Source organism: Rhipicephalus microplus, chromosome 1, assembly GCF_043290135.1.
Source record: "Rhipicephalus microplus isolate Deutch F79 chromosome 1, USDA_Rmic, whole genome shotgun sequence".
NCBI lineage: Eukaryota > Metazoa > Arthropoda > Arachnida > Ixodida > Ixodidae > Rhipicephalus > Rhipicephalus microplus.
Window position 1 is genome coordinate 254,707,922 of NC_134700.1, and position 17,338 is coordinate 254,725,259.

Consider the following 17,338-nt stretch of genomic DNA (forward strand, 5'->3'; position numbering starts at 1 on the left):
GTGCGTGTGTATGTAACAAAACATATTATTAAGTATGCACTTAGCGGTTGAAGGGTGCACTAGGGGCCGTTTTTCGCTATCGCGTTCAACTCTTAAAGGCGAAGCTTAAGAGTCTCACAATTTTAGGGGCAAAGCTCCTTAGGGCGTGCGCTGTGCGTCCCCTGTAGCCTGTATGTAGCCACCTCTAGTTTAGTTCTTGCAGTGTTCACTAGATGGCGGTACCGTCCCCTGTATGTAGCCACCTTTATTTTAGTTCTTGTAGTGTTTACTAGATGGTGGTACTTGTAGCTGATGATGAAAAGATGCAAGATGTTATAAACTAGAAAGCGGTACTTGTAGTTGATGAAAGACGCGAGATCTTATAAAATAGGAATGATGTCACATATGGCGCGTGTCATTGGTTGAAGGCAATCGTTCGATTTAGTGCGGTGACGTACGCTAGGGGGAGCGTTGTAATAAAATCCGTTCGCTGTTGGCGCGCGCTCGGAGTCGCCGGATGGATAAGGCTGCACAGCGGAGAGAGCGCAAGGCGGCAGCAGCGCGCGCTCGCAGACAGAATCCCGATGTGCGAGCGCGCATACAGGAACCGCTCTCCCTCCATTTCACAGACCATAAAGCCGTCATAATGAAGGGACATCGCAATCCATCCATCGTCTAAGAACAAATAAAAGTTGATTTGTGTATATACACACACAGCGTTTCTCACGTCTTTACATGATGATGGACTGGGCGAATTACTTGGAAGATTCACAGTTTACCGATGAATCCCTCCGGAGCTTCGCCCATTCATCATCATTCACCCCGTGAATATGCCGTAATTTTTTTTTGCCTCACGTGGCGGCTGCCGCTCGCACGTTCGCACGTGAAACAGGCTTATGCATAAGGCAATGGTTCGTATACTTTTGCTCATAGCTGCACATCACTTCATGGGCATGCCAGATGTGCTTGTTATCAAACAAACATGGTGCTGGTACGTTAACACTTCAGAAATAACTAAGAGCTCAGCGATCATTGCCTGCAATAGTGACGCCATTCTGGTCGTCTGCTCAGGTGTTAAGGTTGCGCCCTTCGGCGTTTCGGTTTCGTGGAAACCGACAGGGTGCCTTTCATAAATTGCCCTTCTTTTTGTTCACTCATAAGGAGTGTCATGTTCCAGCAGACTTGATGCCTCCAGGCAGCATGCGAGGGTTTGTTGGTCAGCTGCGAGCTCGGAAAAAAAAATCATGTTGAACTGCATGACCCCAGTTGGCGAAAAAGTGTTCCACGCTTTCCATCATGACTACGAGGAGCGCTGGCTCAACCACCTAGGTTTACATGCGCAAAAATACCCTGTATACTTGATTCAAACGCCGCCATGATTTTTACTGGAGGGGTTGACTTTTCATTGCGTCCAGGAACTAAAAGTGTATTTCGGTATTCGACTGCAACGCCATTGTGGGCTTTAGAGTTGGCAAAATTCTGGGTGAAAGATCGCGTTACATTAGAGTAAAAACGGTACTCCATTAAGTAGATGAGAGGACAGCTGGCGTTGTAGCCTGATTGGTGGAGCATTGGACGCGTTATCCAAAGATTGCAGTTCGGTCCCTACCACTGACAAGTTGTCTTGTCTAGCAAGAGCCTTATTTTCTAAGTTACATAACTATGGTTCCTTGGTCTGCATGTTTTGTGTGTTCAATGAGCTTGTCTTGTGTGCAATTTTCCTGCTGCTATTTTTATTCAAAATTTATTTATTTCTTTATTAGTTTATTTAATGCCCCACCCCTGTGGTCTATAGTGGCTAAGGTACTTAGCTGCTGACCCGCAGGTCGTGGGATTGAATCCCAGCTGCGGCGGTTGCATTTTAGATGGAAGCGAAAATGCTGTAGACCCGTGTGCTCACATTTGGGCGCATGTTAAAGAAACCCAGGTGGTTGGTTTTGGGACGATAAACCCCATATATCACTTATTTATTTATTTATTTATTTATTTAATTATGTATTTATTTATTAATTTAGTTATTTATTTATTTATTTACAGAATACTCTAAAATCTTTACGAGGGTTATTACAAAAGTTGATACAAACATTATACAAACAAAGTAATTCAAAGACAAGATATCCAAAAGTAAGTTCACACAGTGGTAAACAAAACTTTACCTCAAGTGTCGCGATCATGAGATCCGTCAATGTATTTGATATACAAACATATATATAACAGTAAATTGCCTATACGAAACCAAGAGATTGTTAAAAAACATTAGAGTGCCGTTGAATGCTTTTTCCCGTGTTCTAGTAGTTTAGCCAGAACTTGAAGACACCGACACGAGATTTTCAATTTTTGTTGAAATGTTTGAAGTGTTGATTCCGCTACAGTGAGTGAATCCAGCGCATTCCATCCTCTTATTACGCGAGGAAAAATAGAAGAAAAAGAAGGTGTTATTACAAAGTTTTCTTTGTACATTTGGTGGTGTTTTTGGCGCACTTTACCTTTCATTTTTTATAGACGAAAGCTGAGGGCTTAGTTTTATTTGTCGATACGCCAACACTCTGTTCTCGCGAGTTGCCTTTTTTTCCACTTTAGGTTCTTTTAATTTGTATTGTGACTGGCACGCTGCAGTTCAAAACCACAAATAGTGTCCGCTGTACTTCACTTGGAATTATTGTCTGTTGTTTTTATTTGCTAGTATACTTAAGCGATTGTGTTAGCAGACGTGGTGCGTAGTACCGGCCGACTATAGAAATAGGTACATAGAAGCGCGGTTTTTGCGAGGTGCGCGATCATTGATGGACCTAAAACCTGGACGCATCTTCCCACTCGTAAGGCGGCGTCTTCTCTGATTGGCGTTTTTGATGCTACATAGAAAACCATCAATATGTCTACTTCCCAGGTCTGTCATGTGCATTAGCCTGCGAAAACCACCCTGGAACTGGTTTTGTTACAACTGAGTATTTTGATATATACTGAGTAAGAAACGGGGACAAGGAAAATATAAATTGCACAGACTTGGCTGTACTGTGGTTTTACTTTAGTGTAAGAAATGAGCAGGAACTGGCACAATAATGCGTCATTGTTATATTTCAGCCATTCTGTCAGTCTACATCCTATGAAAGTGATTCCTAGTACACGTTCGCTTTGCTCAATGTTTGAAGTGGTAACAAAAGCGCCGCCAGCTGGGCCTTTTGAGTAGGGTAGAGTGGGGTGAAATTCGACGAAAATTTGTAAATAGTGAATAATCTTTTTTATTTCACTCTCTCCCAATATGTGTCAATGCAGAAGATTTTCTTTGGGGACTAAGTATGTGCTGCATAGATGTGACCATGTTGCCACAGTTCAAAGGGGTGTTTTAAAAAGAAATCGAAAATGCACCAGATGTCTCATTTTGTCTCAACCTGTGGGGCGAAACGAGACAGTGAGAACAAATTTAATCCATTGAGATTTTGCCGTAAGAAGCTGAAATTTACTCCGAGGGCCCCCAAGTCGTCTTCATTAGCCCACTCCTTGCACTTCACGAAATAAATCCAGACATAACCCGGCGCTGTGTTGCTCCAAAAGTCCAAGCACATGGAACACTCCCTGTCTTTCTTCATGCCATTGGTGTCTTTTGCTGAACGCTTGGACCTAATTATAATATTCAATAATTGGAGGCTATGTTCTGACGCATCATCTCCACTTCTTTTTGCCGTTTTGATGCAGAAATGCACGGTCATTTTGTGGCTTTCAACTTCGTCGTCTGGGTTTTGTGAGGTGAAGAACTTCGCATTTTCTATCGCTTGTTATTTTTTTTAGTTTTGATATGATGAAAAAGAAATATTATTGAAATTCGATTTCAAAACGTGTTTGTGATCGGCTTGCGTTGGAGATTCTTTCAATTTTTTATGAGCTTCCTAAGAGCATATTTGGAAACGCGAAACAACATGTACGCAGTGCGAATGAAATGAACACTGCCTGCAATAGCAATTAGTGCTTCTAAATGTCGTTTTCCTGCAAATAAGCTCTATATCATATTCTCTTGTTCTTTCTAACCCTACTAGACAAAAACTCAACCCTCCTAAATAAATAATTAGATTATACAAAGAATGGAAGTGAATGGTTCATTCAATAAGGCACTCTCTCAGCCAATTTCATGCGTTGTTGTCGCGTTTAGCCTTTTCCACATGCCAGAATTCTAAAAAAAATTCTCCTTTGGCAACATGCACCAAATAAACAGAACTTTTGGTGTTATGTAGCAAGTATACAGTATAAGGTAACAAATTAATTTTTTAAGTTGTTGTGCCGATGTCGGAGGTGCTGCATGCACGGATCCAAAAATGTGGCCGAAAAGAATTTCGCCCCTTTTTGACTGGTCCCGAACACACCAACACAAGCCGCGTAATTTTTCCCACGCGAACGCTTTGAGCTACGATAAACTTTTACACAGCAGAATCCCAATAAAGAAGGGTGTAAGGCAGGGTGGCACGATCTATCTCACGCTATTCATCGCGTGTTTACAGGAGGTTTTCAGGGTCCCAGGTTGGGAAGAGTTAGGAATAAGAGTTAATAGAAAGTAGCTTACTAACCTATATGCGATTAGCTGATGAAATTGTCTTGATGAGTTTCTCAGGGGACGAATTACAGCTCAGGATCACTGAGCTGGACACGGAAAGAAGAAGAGTATGTCTGAAAATTAGTATATGTACAAAACTAAAGTAATGTTCAGCAGTCTCGGCAGAAAACAGCGCTTTGTGATAGGTGGAGAGACGCTGAAAATTGCAACAGAATATGTAAACTTAAGTCAGGTAGTAACCGCGGAGCCAAATCATGAAAGTGAAATAACTATAATAACAAGGATGGGATGGATCGCATTCAGTAAGCATTATCAAATTATGAACGGTGATATACCACTAACCCTGAAGAAAAAGGTATATAACAGCTGCACCTTGCCGGTCTTTACAGTACAGAGCAGAAACCTGGAGGCTTACAACGAGAGTTCAGCTTAAATTAAGGACGACACAGTGAGCGATGGAAGGGAAAATGATAGGTGTAACCTTAAGAGACAAGAAGAGAGCAGAGTGGGTCAGGGAATAAACCGGTGTTAAAGATATCATATATTTGAAAGAAAGAAGCAGTGGATATGGGCCGGGCACGTAGCAAGTAGGCAGAACAACGGCTGGTCATTAACGGTAATTGACTGGATTACCAGAAAAGGCGAACGTACGAAGGGAATACAAAAAGTTTCGTGGGCCTATGAGATTAAAACTTTCGCAGGTATAGGCACCCGACAGCGGACCAGAAGGCGCGATGAAGCTTTTTGGGCTGCCTCAGCATTGTTGGTACCAACCGCCAGGGATACTAAGAAAATGACACTCTCGCTGAACACATTGAGACGCTGAAGTGTCAATGCCCCTTTTGGCGCGTTTTCAAACAAAGCTTCCTGGGCGCTTACATAATCAGCCGCGACCTACCCCCCCCCCCCCCTGCTCACAACTAAATAAGAAAATAATATGCACAGGCATGTCCGGTTTTGCTGCGTCTACTCGCTAGGGTACGCATTGGAAGACTCGGTTTGGCTACGCCTACTCGCTGGGCTGTGAGTTCTGGCGCTACCATCAGATCTCGTAAACTGAATTGCCGGGTGCCTAGAACGTGGCAGCAGAAAGCACAAGACCCGGGCAACTGGTGGACAATAGGAAACATCTTTGCTCTGCAGAGGGCGTATAATCAGACTGATGATGATGATAACAAAACTTTTACACATGAAAAGGTAGATAAGTACCAGCACTTATTGCTAAAATAGAGAAACAAGGAAAAGTACTTATGGGATTAGATACGGAGGTCGGCGAAGTCAAAATGTCGCGTTTGGTCTCGTGTCTTATTTTACCCCACCCTACCCTAAATAGAAGTCTAACATTGTTCACAGCGCTGAATGGACTACACCAGACTCGATACTCCGGTATCGCAGAACGGGCATGCACATTTCACATGGGAGCACTTACGGAACACCGAGGGATGCTTTCAACTAACCGGTGTATACTCAGACGCTCGTGGCTCGAAATATGAGGGCTTTGCTCCGAGTTGAAATGCGTATCGGCAGAAGTGAAACTCCTCTATTTGTGAGCCTGCGCACTTATGCAAATTGAACGTGAGAGCACAGCCGATTTCGACATGCAGTCGTCGAAGCGCTTCGACGCCAAAAAGTGCCCGAATGACCTAGCCAATTCTATTTTAAGTGACTTCGAGCTTTGTACGTACGTGAGCCAGTGACGCACTCAGTTTAGTTGGTTGAAAGTAGTAAGCAATACTTTTCAGGAGTAAAAAAAAATATAGAGACTTTTGCAAACAAATGCTTGTAGGGTGTGCGATTCATGCTGGATATGGTTGATATGAAGTGTAGACGTCTCAGTTCGTTTAAATTCTTATTTGTTACAGGTAATTAATTAGGCATCTCTCTATGAAAGATTGCTCAAACGTTGGGTAATTTCAAGTTTAAGTGAATATGTATATAGCTGGATTGCATGGTTTGTTATAATAACAGATGAGTAAAGGCACGAGCTGTGAATCAGCACACCACAGGCAAGGACAGGCAAAGTTCAAGCGCAGTATTTTCAGTCTTTTTGTAGGTCTTTTTGTGTGAGGTGTATTCTTTGCCAACTCGCGCATTCACTCGCCAGTCACTTCACTATGAGGCGACTTTCTGCCGCGTCTTCACAGCAAATAAAGAACGTGGACAAAAGAACGCAGAAGACGTATGGACTCCATCTATAATTATTTTGTACGTGTTCCTTAAACGCTGTCATCTAAGATGAAGCTTAACCAACTGACTTAATTGACAACCCTGATAAACCACGTTGCAACATCAAAACCGTCATTGGGCTACGAGACACGACACAGTGAGGGGACTCTAAATTAATTTTAATTACGTGTTGTTTTCTGATTTGAACCTAAATCTAAGTAGACCTGCGTTCGTTTTCTTTTTTTTTGGGGGGGGGGGGGAAGCAGTGTGATTACGCTTTTTTGTAAATGCAGAAACCGTTGATTGCAGAGGAGCGAACCGGCTGACTTATTCACACCCTGAGCAACTATATATAGTAGCTGGTGTGAATAGCACCTGTCGCACAGCAAACTTAGTCGCAACGCGACTGGTCGCAAATGGTCACACTTGCCTGATTTAGTCGCAAAAGCGATTGATTTCGCTCAGTCGCTTGCTGCTCAGTTTTTTTTTTTCAGTCACATGGATTGAAGTCACAAACTTCGGAATGAATCAGATACGCACGAAGCATCAGCTTAGTTTATGGAGCCCCGCCGTGGTTGTTTAGTGGCTAAGGTATACTCGGCTGCTGACCCGCAGGTCGCGGGATCAAATCCCGGCTTCAACGGCTGCACTTCTGATGGAGGCGAAAACGCTGTAGGCCCGTGTGCTCAGGCTTGGGTGCTCAGTAAACAACACCAGGAGGTCAAAATTTCCGGTGCCCTCCACTACAACGTCTCTCTTAATCATATGGTGGTTTTGGTACGTTAAATTTCCATATCAATCAAGCTTAGTTCACAGATATGTCCTCTTTGGGCGCAGTCAATTGGTTCAAAAGCTTGCGACTGCAGACAAGCGACTGAAAAAAAAAAAAGACTGAGCAGCAAGTGACTGATTCAAAGCAGTCGCATTGTGACCAAAGCGGGCGTTCGCTACCATTGTGACCAGTCGCGTTGCTGCTAACTCTATTGTGCAACCTGTATACTAGTAGCTGGTGTGAATGAGTTCAACGCCTTATAACATTCAAATAACTTAGTCGCTAAGCTACATCACCGGTCGTCAACATTCGAAGTAAATAAGAACGCATTATGCTTCAAACGAGAATGTGTTGAGTCACGTGCCTTCATATTTAGCGCAACAACTGTAGAAACGTTACCTCCATGTCGAAAAGCACGGGTATGCCCCGACCAAGGGCCATCGCGACGCCTAGTTCGAGGATGTCGAATCGGACTCCCACGTCGACGAAGGGCCAGCGAAACGGGTACTCTTGGAGCAGCGTGTAGAAGGGTGCCAGGTCGTGCAGCTTAAGCACATACGTCGACAAGCAGTAGCGCAGAGCCTCTCCGGCGTATTCGACAACAGAAAGGTCTTTCGTGTTTCCTGCGAAGCGCAGTGTAACTCTTCGTTTGCTCTCATATTTGAAGAGATACGCAGTTTTTCATACCCGCAGTTTAGAGGTAAATATTCAGCGATAGTTCCGCCATCTTTTTTCCTTGCCCTATTTTATTTTTCCGAGTTTTGTACGCTCTGTAAAAACCCCTTCCTCGTGAAAACCGAGTCTTGCACGTGCTGTAAAAAGCTTCACGAGTGATACCTTATTGCGTTTTTGTCCTGTTAACGAGTTTATCTGCTTCTCTTTCTCGTGTGGTACTGTGTTAGCGCGTGCTCAAGACTGACATTGACTAACTATAACTGTCTATGATTTGCATTTGATATAAATTGCTTTAAACATTTCTCTACTGTATAGCCTAAACGAACAAGACCTTAATTTTGTTTAGACAACTCGACAGACACAGGCGAAAGGCACAGAAACGTACGCGACACGGCGCCATGTTGCGTCCGTTTTCTTTGCTTTTCTGGAGAGTTTATCGGCCTGCAGCGATATATAGCGACGCTATGTCAATTCCTCCGGCGTTAAACGCGGTAACCGTGACAGATCGAGAGGGCTCCGTTCGCGCTAGGTCCGTACTGTGCCTGCTGATCACCAGCTTGTGGATGGCCTCCGACAGCAGGTCCGTGTGGAGGCGTGCAAACTCGTTGGCCAGCCCCGGGTGGCTGTCGCGCCAGCGGCCGCACACGAATCGGTAGAAGTCGTCGCATGGGTCGGCCGCCCAGTCGAGCGACTTGCGCACTTCCTCGCCGAAGTCGTACGGGCGCCACGTGTTTCCGCTGCGCGACCTGCGGCCTCCTTTGCGGCCGCGCTCTTCGAATGAGGACAGCCCGGAGAGCAGTGCCTCGCCGAGGATACGCCACCTGCGGTGCGTACGAATAACATGAAGACTGTTACGAATGCAGGTATGCCATTGTTTAGTTTCGCTATTGTGAAGTAGCGCATGACGTTGTCCTATAGTCGGTTACGACCTAAGAATGAATACAAGCTCCACCCGAAGCTGTCACTGTCCGCACCCAGAAAGAACTTGCACGGACCTTCTTCCACCCAATGGTCTTTGCTGATTTTCTAGACGCCGACCACTTTTCGCCCGTTTCAGATAGTTGACGCTTCCATGCAGGTACATGTTCGTGTCGCTGAAAATACGTGGAAAGCTTGAACATTCTGGCAAACTTTCTCCAGAGATTCTGATATCTTATCTTAGGCAAAGGTCATGTTTGAGGTAAGAACGACTAGCCTTCAGTTTCCATCATGCGCAGTCCTTACATCAACACAGAAAAGGTCCCTGCAGATCGAACGGAAACCACCTTGCATGGCTCTAACGTGGATGATTGACACGCACGCCGCAGTGTTGCGGGTAAATTATGGGCTTCACCCGCAACACTGCAACACAGGTTTGCTTGTGGTAGCAAAGCAGACGCCCCGTATAGGAAAGGCACGGCACACAAGCTCCAACACGGTGAAGGCACACGGGAAGAGTAACCCACTGTGCTATAGAAGCTTCATTTGGGCCTATGTTGTTACATAGTCCTGAAGTAAAAGCGCTCGCGTGTGCCGTATTTACGCTAAGCGGGGTGTCTTAATTCTGTGTTTGCGGAGTTACATTTACTTTAGGATTATTATATTGCCATCACTGCGTCGCATATGTTGCCGACTTTCCGCCGATATGGTTTTTTGTGCTTGCAAAGTAGGTTCTCTCTTCCGGGTTGGCTTTCGAAGTTTACTCGACTGGTGGTTAGGGCAATTCGGAAAATAGGCGGGAATATCATTCATAGATGAAACAGGGCTCTTTCACTCGTAAAGTAGCCCCTTTTTCTTGAACTATGCGTGATATGCGGTTGAAATTATGTCCTGTGAGAAATGCTTAGTGCAGGCATAATCAGCAGGCATTAGAGCTCGGTCTGCCTTCGGAATTGCACGGCGCCACTGATCCGGGCGATCACAAAACAAGTTCGGCCCATTTCATACTCCTCTAGGGAGTTCGATGCCACCTTCGTCAATACAAAAACATAAAACACACGCTAATAAAAGAAAAGCCTGGCTTCAAAACAGAGCAGCTGCACATGCCAGCGAAAAGACGCAGAATCATTAACATGCACGTCGCTGCCTAGACGACGGACACCACTTTTTGTAGTGCCATCTAAAAAGACATCGACTAAGCTGCAAGCCAACTGATAATGGCCGGAAAATTATCTGGATGCGCCGGCATTGCAATTTTCCTTGTGCTTGAGGCATAGTGCTGGTACCTGCCTATGCATGTTCTTACACAATGGTTACACCATGGTTACACCATGGCTGAGATCTTTGAGTGGAGCCCTTTCACGTGTGAAGTTATCGTGGGGATTCGGGTGCAACACCAGTGCCGCTCTGCGCGCGTGCACTCGGTTAGTGAGGGCTGCTCGACGTTGCCGAATGGTCTGTCCTGCTCGAGCTATCGAAATATTAGTGGGCGACAAGTTCATGCTACAATTTGCACTGATTGTTAACGCTATCACTTGCGCGAAAAAATGGCCATTTTTTATATGTCTCGGGAACTAAGTTTTTAATAGATAGCGAAGTATTCTAGCACACATTGCAGCATACCAAATTATGCATAATGAAATGCTGTTTCAAAAGAAAACATAGGTTAAAGCGCAGCGAAACTATTGTCAAACGAAAATAAATATTGAAAAGTGTGTAATTTTTGTTGCCAGCTGATCAACACCGCAACGAGCAACACGATGTAAAATACAATCAAAACAACGAAAATAGAATATATAGTATGAAGATAAATGACCTAGGAGAAGCATAAAAATAATAAATATTCTTCACAATCTTCCTAATAACACAGACAGAAGAAATGTGAATCAAGGTACCACTTTATTGCTCATGCTACGTGGTGAAGCATTTCTCAATTTTTCATGAGACGAGGTTCACTCGTATATTTTTCAGATAAAACTTCAGTTTTTTTAGCGAGAAGAGCCTGCTAGTGTTTCCTTATAGATGAAAACACACCATGAGAATAATGCCTGTATTCATCATATGTCCAGTGAACTTCACCCGCTCGTCTGGCGCCACCTCTCTTCGCATAGGTTAGTGTTCCAAGCATATTTATTTGTATTTCGGCATATAGCACCGAAGAAAAAAAAAATGGCCCGAATCTGCATGTTACACTGCAAATGTCATCGAAAGACGATAGTCTTGCGTCTGGAGAAAATGAACAAAACGTTTGTTTGATGTTCTGCGCAAGAAAATCGGTGAATGGTATTTCGGAGGCGCTGTGTTAGAGCGCCTCGGGCGTGTAGCGGAGACGAACGAGCTCATCGAGGCACGTTAGGCACGAGTGCCATCTGGCAGTTATCTTCGAAAACGAAGGCGTGCGCACCCGCGGAGAAAGATGCGCGCCAGTCTCGGAGGTGATAAGGTGTAGAACGCAAAGCGACGGGCAGGTGCCACCACCGTGTCGTGGTAGCAAAACGTTAGAAACACCTTTTTGAGCATCGCGTTGCACTGTCAGCGCAGCGCGATAAACGCTACAGTCCTTAGTTATTTCTATGTGCCTCTTCTAGTATAAAAGCAGACATACAAAACATTGATGTATTGCTATGGCGCCTCAGATATGCGCAATAGTTGCTTTTTAATTGACAATCGCACAACTATGAACGCTAAACCTTGAGCACAATTGGTGGGCGCTGCGGATGAGGTTGGCCGTTTGGTGCCGTTTGAGTTATCGATAAAGGCGGACAAACAGACAAATGTATAGACGGACAGACGGACGGACGGACGGGCAGACGGACAGACGGATGGACAGACGGACAGACGGACATACGGACAGACGGACGGACGGATGGACGGATGGACGGACGGACCGAGTTTTTTCCGTCGAAGGTCCCTAAGAAAGACTATCGTCTTTAAAGAAGAATGCAATCACGCGCACATCCAAAGCGTGTCGCGCTGCTCTGTACTGCAGGGCCGGGATGTGCTCCGGTGACTTTCTTGTCTTGAGGACAAGCTCTGCAGCCGGCACAGGCATATCACGCCCGGGCGACGTGCGGGCGTCAAACCTAATCAGAGTAGCTCTAAGAATGCGCAGCAATGTCTCGAAGTATGCACGTGAGATGGAGATAACCACCTGAGGCCGTAAACGGAACCAACCCCTGAACGACCGTGGTTGTTTCAGGCAGACACAAAACATCCTCGCATTTAGAGCTTGAAGTTAAGGTGCCGTCCTCTTCGAACTCAAAGCTCATCGTAATTCTGTTCATGGGTAGTTGCAAAATAGTGTCGCGGTTCAACGTAAGCAGTGCACTGAGACGTTGAGTCCTAGAACAGACGGCGTGTGTTTTTATGCAGGAGCCAAGAGCAGGCGAGGCAAAAACGAAAGTACGTCGTCTTCTTCAGTCCTCCTTTTCACGAGGCTGTTGGCGCACACATCGTCTTCGTTCTTTGTTTCGGGCGCGGCATTTGCCTCCCCTTCAAAGAGCATCGCCCCGATGCTATAGCTGAGACAGTAATTTGCGCAAGAAGTCACTTTGTAGAAGCGACGGTGCCTCGCAGAGTCACTCGCTGACGTATGGCTTAATGCGCACTACGTGCACAAGCTCAGGTCGGTGCTGGCGACGCCTTGAACAGTTTGGGCTATCCGGGACGACTTCATAGGTAACGTCACTTAGTCGTCGCAGCACTCGGTAAGGTCCGAAGTACCTTCTGAGCAATTTTTCGGATAGTCCCCGTCTTCGTACAGGTGTCCACACCCATACCCTGTCCCCGGTTTCGTACGTTACAGGTGTATGACGTTGGTTATAGCGGCCTGCGTCGTACTCTTGCTGTTTGTATATTCGCAGACGTGCGAGCTGCCTGGCTTCCTCTGCACGTTGAGTAAACGCGTCAGCACTCGTTTCGTTGTCATCGCATTCGTGAGGCAGCATCGCGTCTAACATCGTTCTTACTTCTCGTCCGTAAACAAGGCTGAATGGGGTCATCCCTGTGGTTTCTTGTTTCGCAGTATTGTATGCGAACGTTATGTAAGGGAGAATCTCGTCCCAGTTTTTGTGTTCGAAGTCCACATACATTGAAAGCATGTCTTCTAGAGGTTTGTTAAGTCGCTCGGTCAACCCGTTGGTTTGTGGATGGTAAGCTGTCGACTTGCGATGAATAGTACCGCTGAGCACCAACACATGATCTAAAAGCGCGGCCGTGAATGCGGTTCCGCGATCTGTTACAACGATCGATGGCGCACCGTGTCTCAGCACAATGTTCTCTATGAAGAACCGGGCTACCTCCTCTGCTGTGCCTCTCTGGATGGCTTTTGTCTCGGCGTAGCGAGTAAGGTAGTCGGTCGCCACTATAAACCAACGGTTACCAACACTAGAGGTGGGAAGTGGGCCCAAAAGGTCCATTCCGATCTGGTCAAACGGCGTTGTCGGGATCTGGACAGGGTGTAGCAAACCGGCTCGTTTCGTTGGAGGTGACTTGCGCCGCTGGCAATCGAGGCAGGTCCGAACATGATGCTTCACGGTAGCGGTGAGTCTAGGCCAGTAATATCTCCCTCGAACTCTGCTCAGTGTGCGCGTGTAGCCTAAATGTCCAGATGTTACCTCGTTGTGGCACGCTTGCAACACCTCAGATCGAAGAGTGGTAGGGACGACAAGCAGGTAGGTGGACCCGTCTGACGAGAAGTTCATTTTGTAAACGACATTGTTTTGCAGACAGAACGACGATAGTCCTCTTGTAAAGGCTTTGGGTGCATTCTGGCTTCGTCCTTCTAAATAATTAATCAAGCCAAGTAGCTCAGGATCGTCATGCTGGTGATCTGCGATGGTTGACGTGTCGAGGATTCCGAGGAATGCTGTTTCTTCATCAAAAGCAGCAGCCGACTCTATTGGTGATCGAGATAGGCAGTCGGCGTCCGTGTGTCGTTTTCCCGACTTATACACCATCGTTATATCAAACTCCTGTAGTCTAAGGCTCCAGCGTGCCAATCGCCCGGAAAGATCTTTCAGACTTCTTAACCAACACAACGAATGGTGGTCACTGATAACCTTGAATGGGCGGCCGTACAGGTATGGGCGAAATTTCATAACTGCTCACACCACGGCCAGGCATTCCTTTTCAGTGGTCGAGTAATTTGCTTCTGTGCGTGACAGAGTTCTGCTTGCGTAAGCAATCACTCTTTCCTCGTCACCCTGGTGCTGTACAAGCACAGCTCCGAGGCCAACATTGCTGGCGTCAGTATGGAGCACTGTAGGGGCTGTGTCATCAAAATGGGCAAGTACGGGGGTCGTCTGTAGACGTTGCCGCAAGTCATTGAAAGCATCTTCCTGTTCGTCGCCCCAAACAAATGCAACGTCATCCCTCGTGAGACGAGTTAAAGGTGACGCAATGCGTGCAAAATCTGGAATAAATCGCCGATAATATGCACAGAGACCCAGAAAACGCCTCACTGCCTTTTTATCTGATGGTGTTGGAAACTGTGCGACGGCGGCAACTTTTTCGGGGTCTGGACGAACTCCTGCATAGCTGACGACATGGCCGAGAAACTGCAGTTCCTCAAAGCAGAAGTGACATTTTTCCGGCTTGAGCGTCAGGCCTGCGGCCCGTATGGCCTGCAAGACCATTTGCATTGTTCAAGGTGTTCGTCAAACGTTGTAGAAAACACAATGACGTCGTCAAGGTATACTAGGCAGGTTCTCCATTTAAGGCCAGAGAGAACGGTATCCATGAGACGCTGGAAAGTAGCAGGAGCGGAGCACGAGCCAAATGGTAAAACCTTAAATTCGTAGAGTCCGTCTGGCGTCACGAAAGCGGTTTTTTCACGATCCCTGGCGTCTACTTCAATTTGCCAATATCCGCTCTTTAAGTCCATGGAAGAGAAGTAACGTGCGTTTCGAAGCCTGTCAATCGAATCATCTATGCGGGGAAGCGGGTACACGTCCTTTTTTGTAACCTGATTTAGCTTTCGATAGTCAACACAGAAACGCAGGCTGCCGTCCTTCTTTTTCACTAGAACAACAGGTGATGCCCAGGGGCTTTTCGACGGTTGAATGACGTCGTCTTCAAGCATTTTTGTTACCTGCTGTTCTATCGCTTCTCGCTCTTTTGAAGCCACACGGTACGGATTTTGATGAATTGGTCTAGCCGTGTCCTCTGTGATGATTCGGTGCTTGGTCAAGGACGTCCGGCCAACTTTCGAGGTCGACGCAAAACAGTCGTGGAACTCGTCTAGCAGCACAAGCAGGCGTTCCCGCTGTTGCTGAGTTAAAGTAGGGCTGACGTCAAGGTTAGGTGCTAGGTCACGTGGGTCTTGTGCAGCTGTTGCTTTGAGTGCTGAAAAGCAGTCATGAACATCTGCGATCTCGTCGAAATGTGCCAACGTTGTGCCTTTTGGAAGGTGCCGTCGCTCGGAGGTGAAATTGGTCAACAGCAAGTTCGTTCGGCCGTCAGTGACATTGACTATTCCTCGTGCTACGGAAATCCCGTGAGTGAAAAGCAGCGAAGTTATTTGGTCGGCGACTCCTTCACCGTCGAACGGTACGTCACATGCTACTAAAACGAGGATACATGATCGAGGCGGCACGACTATATTGTGGTCTTTGAGACGAAAGGATTTGTGCTCTGGTAATGTAGGATCAGTCACACGAGCACTGTTGTAAAATGAAACCACGCGGTCCGGGATGTTGATTATTGCGCCATGCTCCCTGAGAAAGTCCATTCCTATAATTAAATCTTTGCAGCACTCTGGGAGAACAATGAAAGTCGCGACGAAAGAAGAGTCCCCTATGCTGATTCTTGCTGTGCATCTTTCAGTAGGGAGCAGCAATTGACCACCCGCTGTTCTTATATGTGGTCCTGTCCATGGCGTTCTCACTTTTCTAAGATGATCAGCCAGCTTGCGACTTATTATGGAAAAATCAGCACCCGTATCGACTAAGGCCGTCACTTGCTCTCCATCAATAATTACATGGAGGTCGGCGCTCACCATTTCGTCGTTGTTAATATTCGTCGGCGTCAAGTCGTTCTGTCGCGACAGTACTGGGGACTTTTTATCGTCTTGTGGTCGGGCTGCGACCTTACCCCGAGAGGTCGCTGCCTTTAGTTTCCCCGGTAAGGGCTGGGCGACCTTGTTCCCCGAAGGTCAGCAAAAATACGTCGATTCAGTGATGTTGTCTGAGCAGGGGATGGAGAGCGTGACCTGTGGGCGGAATTGGGCTGGCGATGAGGAGGCGACTCGTGATAGGGAGACCACGTTCTTGAAGGTCCTCGAAAACCAGGGTCGTCATGGCGAACAATGTAGTCGTCATTGGCACGGCGACCGTCGTACCCTGGCCGAGACGGGCGAAGCGATGTGTCGCGGTACCAACAATAGCGAGCTATATGGCCGGCACCACCACAGTTGAAGCAGAGAGGGCGCCGATCGACGGTGCGCCAAGCGTCCGTTCTGCGAAATTGTGGGCGTCTTATGTCCTCTCGTGGTGGTGAGTAAGGCGCGGCAAGCGGTGGCTGGTGGCATGGAGACATCGGAGACATGGGCTGACGTCTGAAAGCCTCCTGCAATGGTTGCGACGAAGGTGTGGCTGTAGGTGGCTGGTAGTATGATGTAATGGGCGGGACGGGTGGTGGTCGGCGGACAGCGTCGGCGTAACTCAGTTGACGCTGATCGCGATCGAGATCAGCTGCTGAAAAAGCGTGCCTAAGTTCGTCACGAACGACCGCGGCAACGGCGGTCACTGGTGTATCCACTGGAGGAGTCCAAAGCTTCTGCATTTCTTCGCGGACAATATCTCTGATAAGGTCACGTAGGGAGCCCTGATTGTCCAGAGTCACTGAAGCGGCGTTGATTGGGGTGGTAGTGGACGAGCGATCATATTGCCTCGATCTTTGGTGCAGAGCACGCTCAATGGCAGTGGCTTTTCTTATAAAATCGGCCACGGTAGTTGGGGCATTGCGCACAAGTCCAGCGAACAGTTGTTCTTTGACGCCACGCATAAGGTAACGCAACTTCTTCTCCTCGGACATGTTGGGATCAGCCCGACGACAGAGGCGCGTCACGTCTTCAGCAAACATTGCCACAGTTTCGTTAGGTTTTGAAGCCTTAACTCGAGCAGCTGCTGAGCCCGCTCTCGACGGTCGACGCTAGCAAAGGTGTCAATCAGCTGCTGACGAAAGTCATCCCATGTGGATATACGGCCTTCTCGATTCTCAAGCCACGTGTGAGCGCCGTCATCGAGAGTGAAATACGTGCGGGCGAGCTTCTGTTGAGCATTCCA

General features: G+C 46.9%; 1 protein-coding gene across 1 annotated transcript in view; it reads right to left on the minus strand.

Annotated features, from left to right (window-relative positions):
* LOC119164578 (phosphate-regulating neutral endopeptidase PHEX-like) overlaps window positions 1-17,087 on the minus strand; it is a 122,951-nt gene extending 105,864 nt beyond the window's left edge. Inside the window, exons 1-3 of the mRNA XM_075868472.1 lie at window positions 17,035-17,087; window positions 8,673-8,956; window positions 7,860-8,083 (exon numbers count right to left, since the gene is read on the minus strand). Coding sequence (XP_075724587.1) covers window positions 7,860-8,083; window positions 8,673-8,956; window positions 17,035-17,087 — 561 coding nt within the window. The remainder of the gene's footprint in view (window positions 1-7,859; window positions 8,084-8,672; window positions 8,957-17,034) is intronic.
* Window positions 17,088-17,338: the final 251 nt, after the last annotated feature.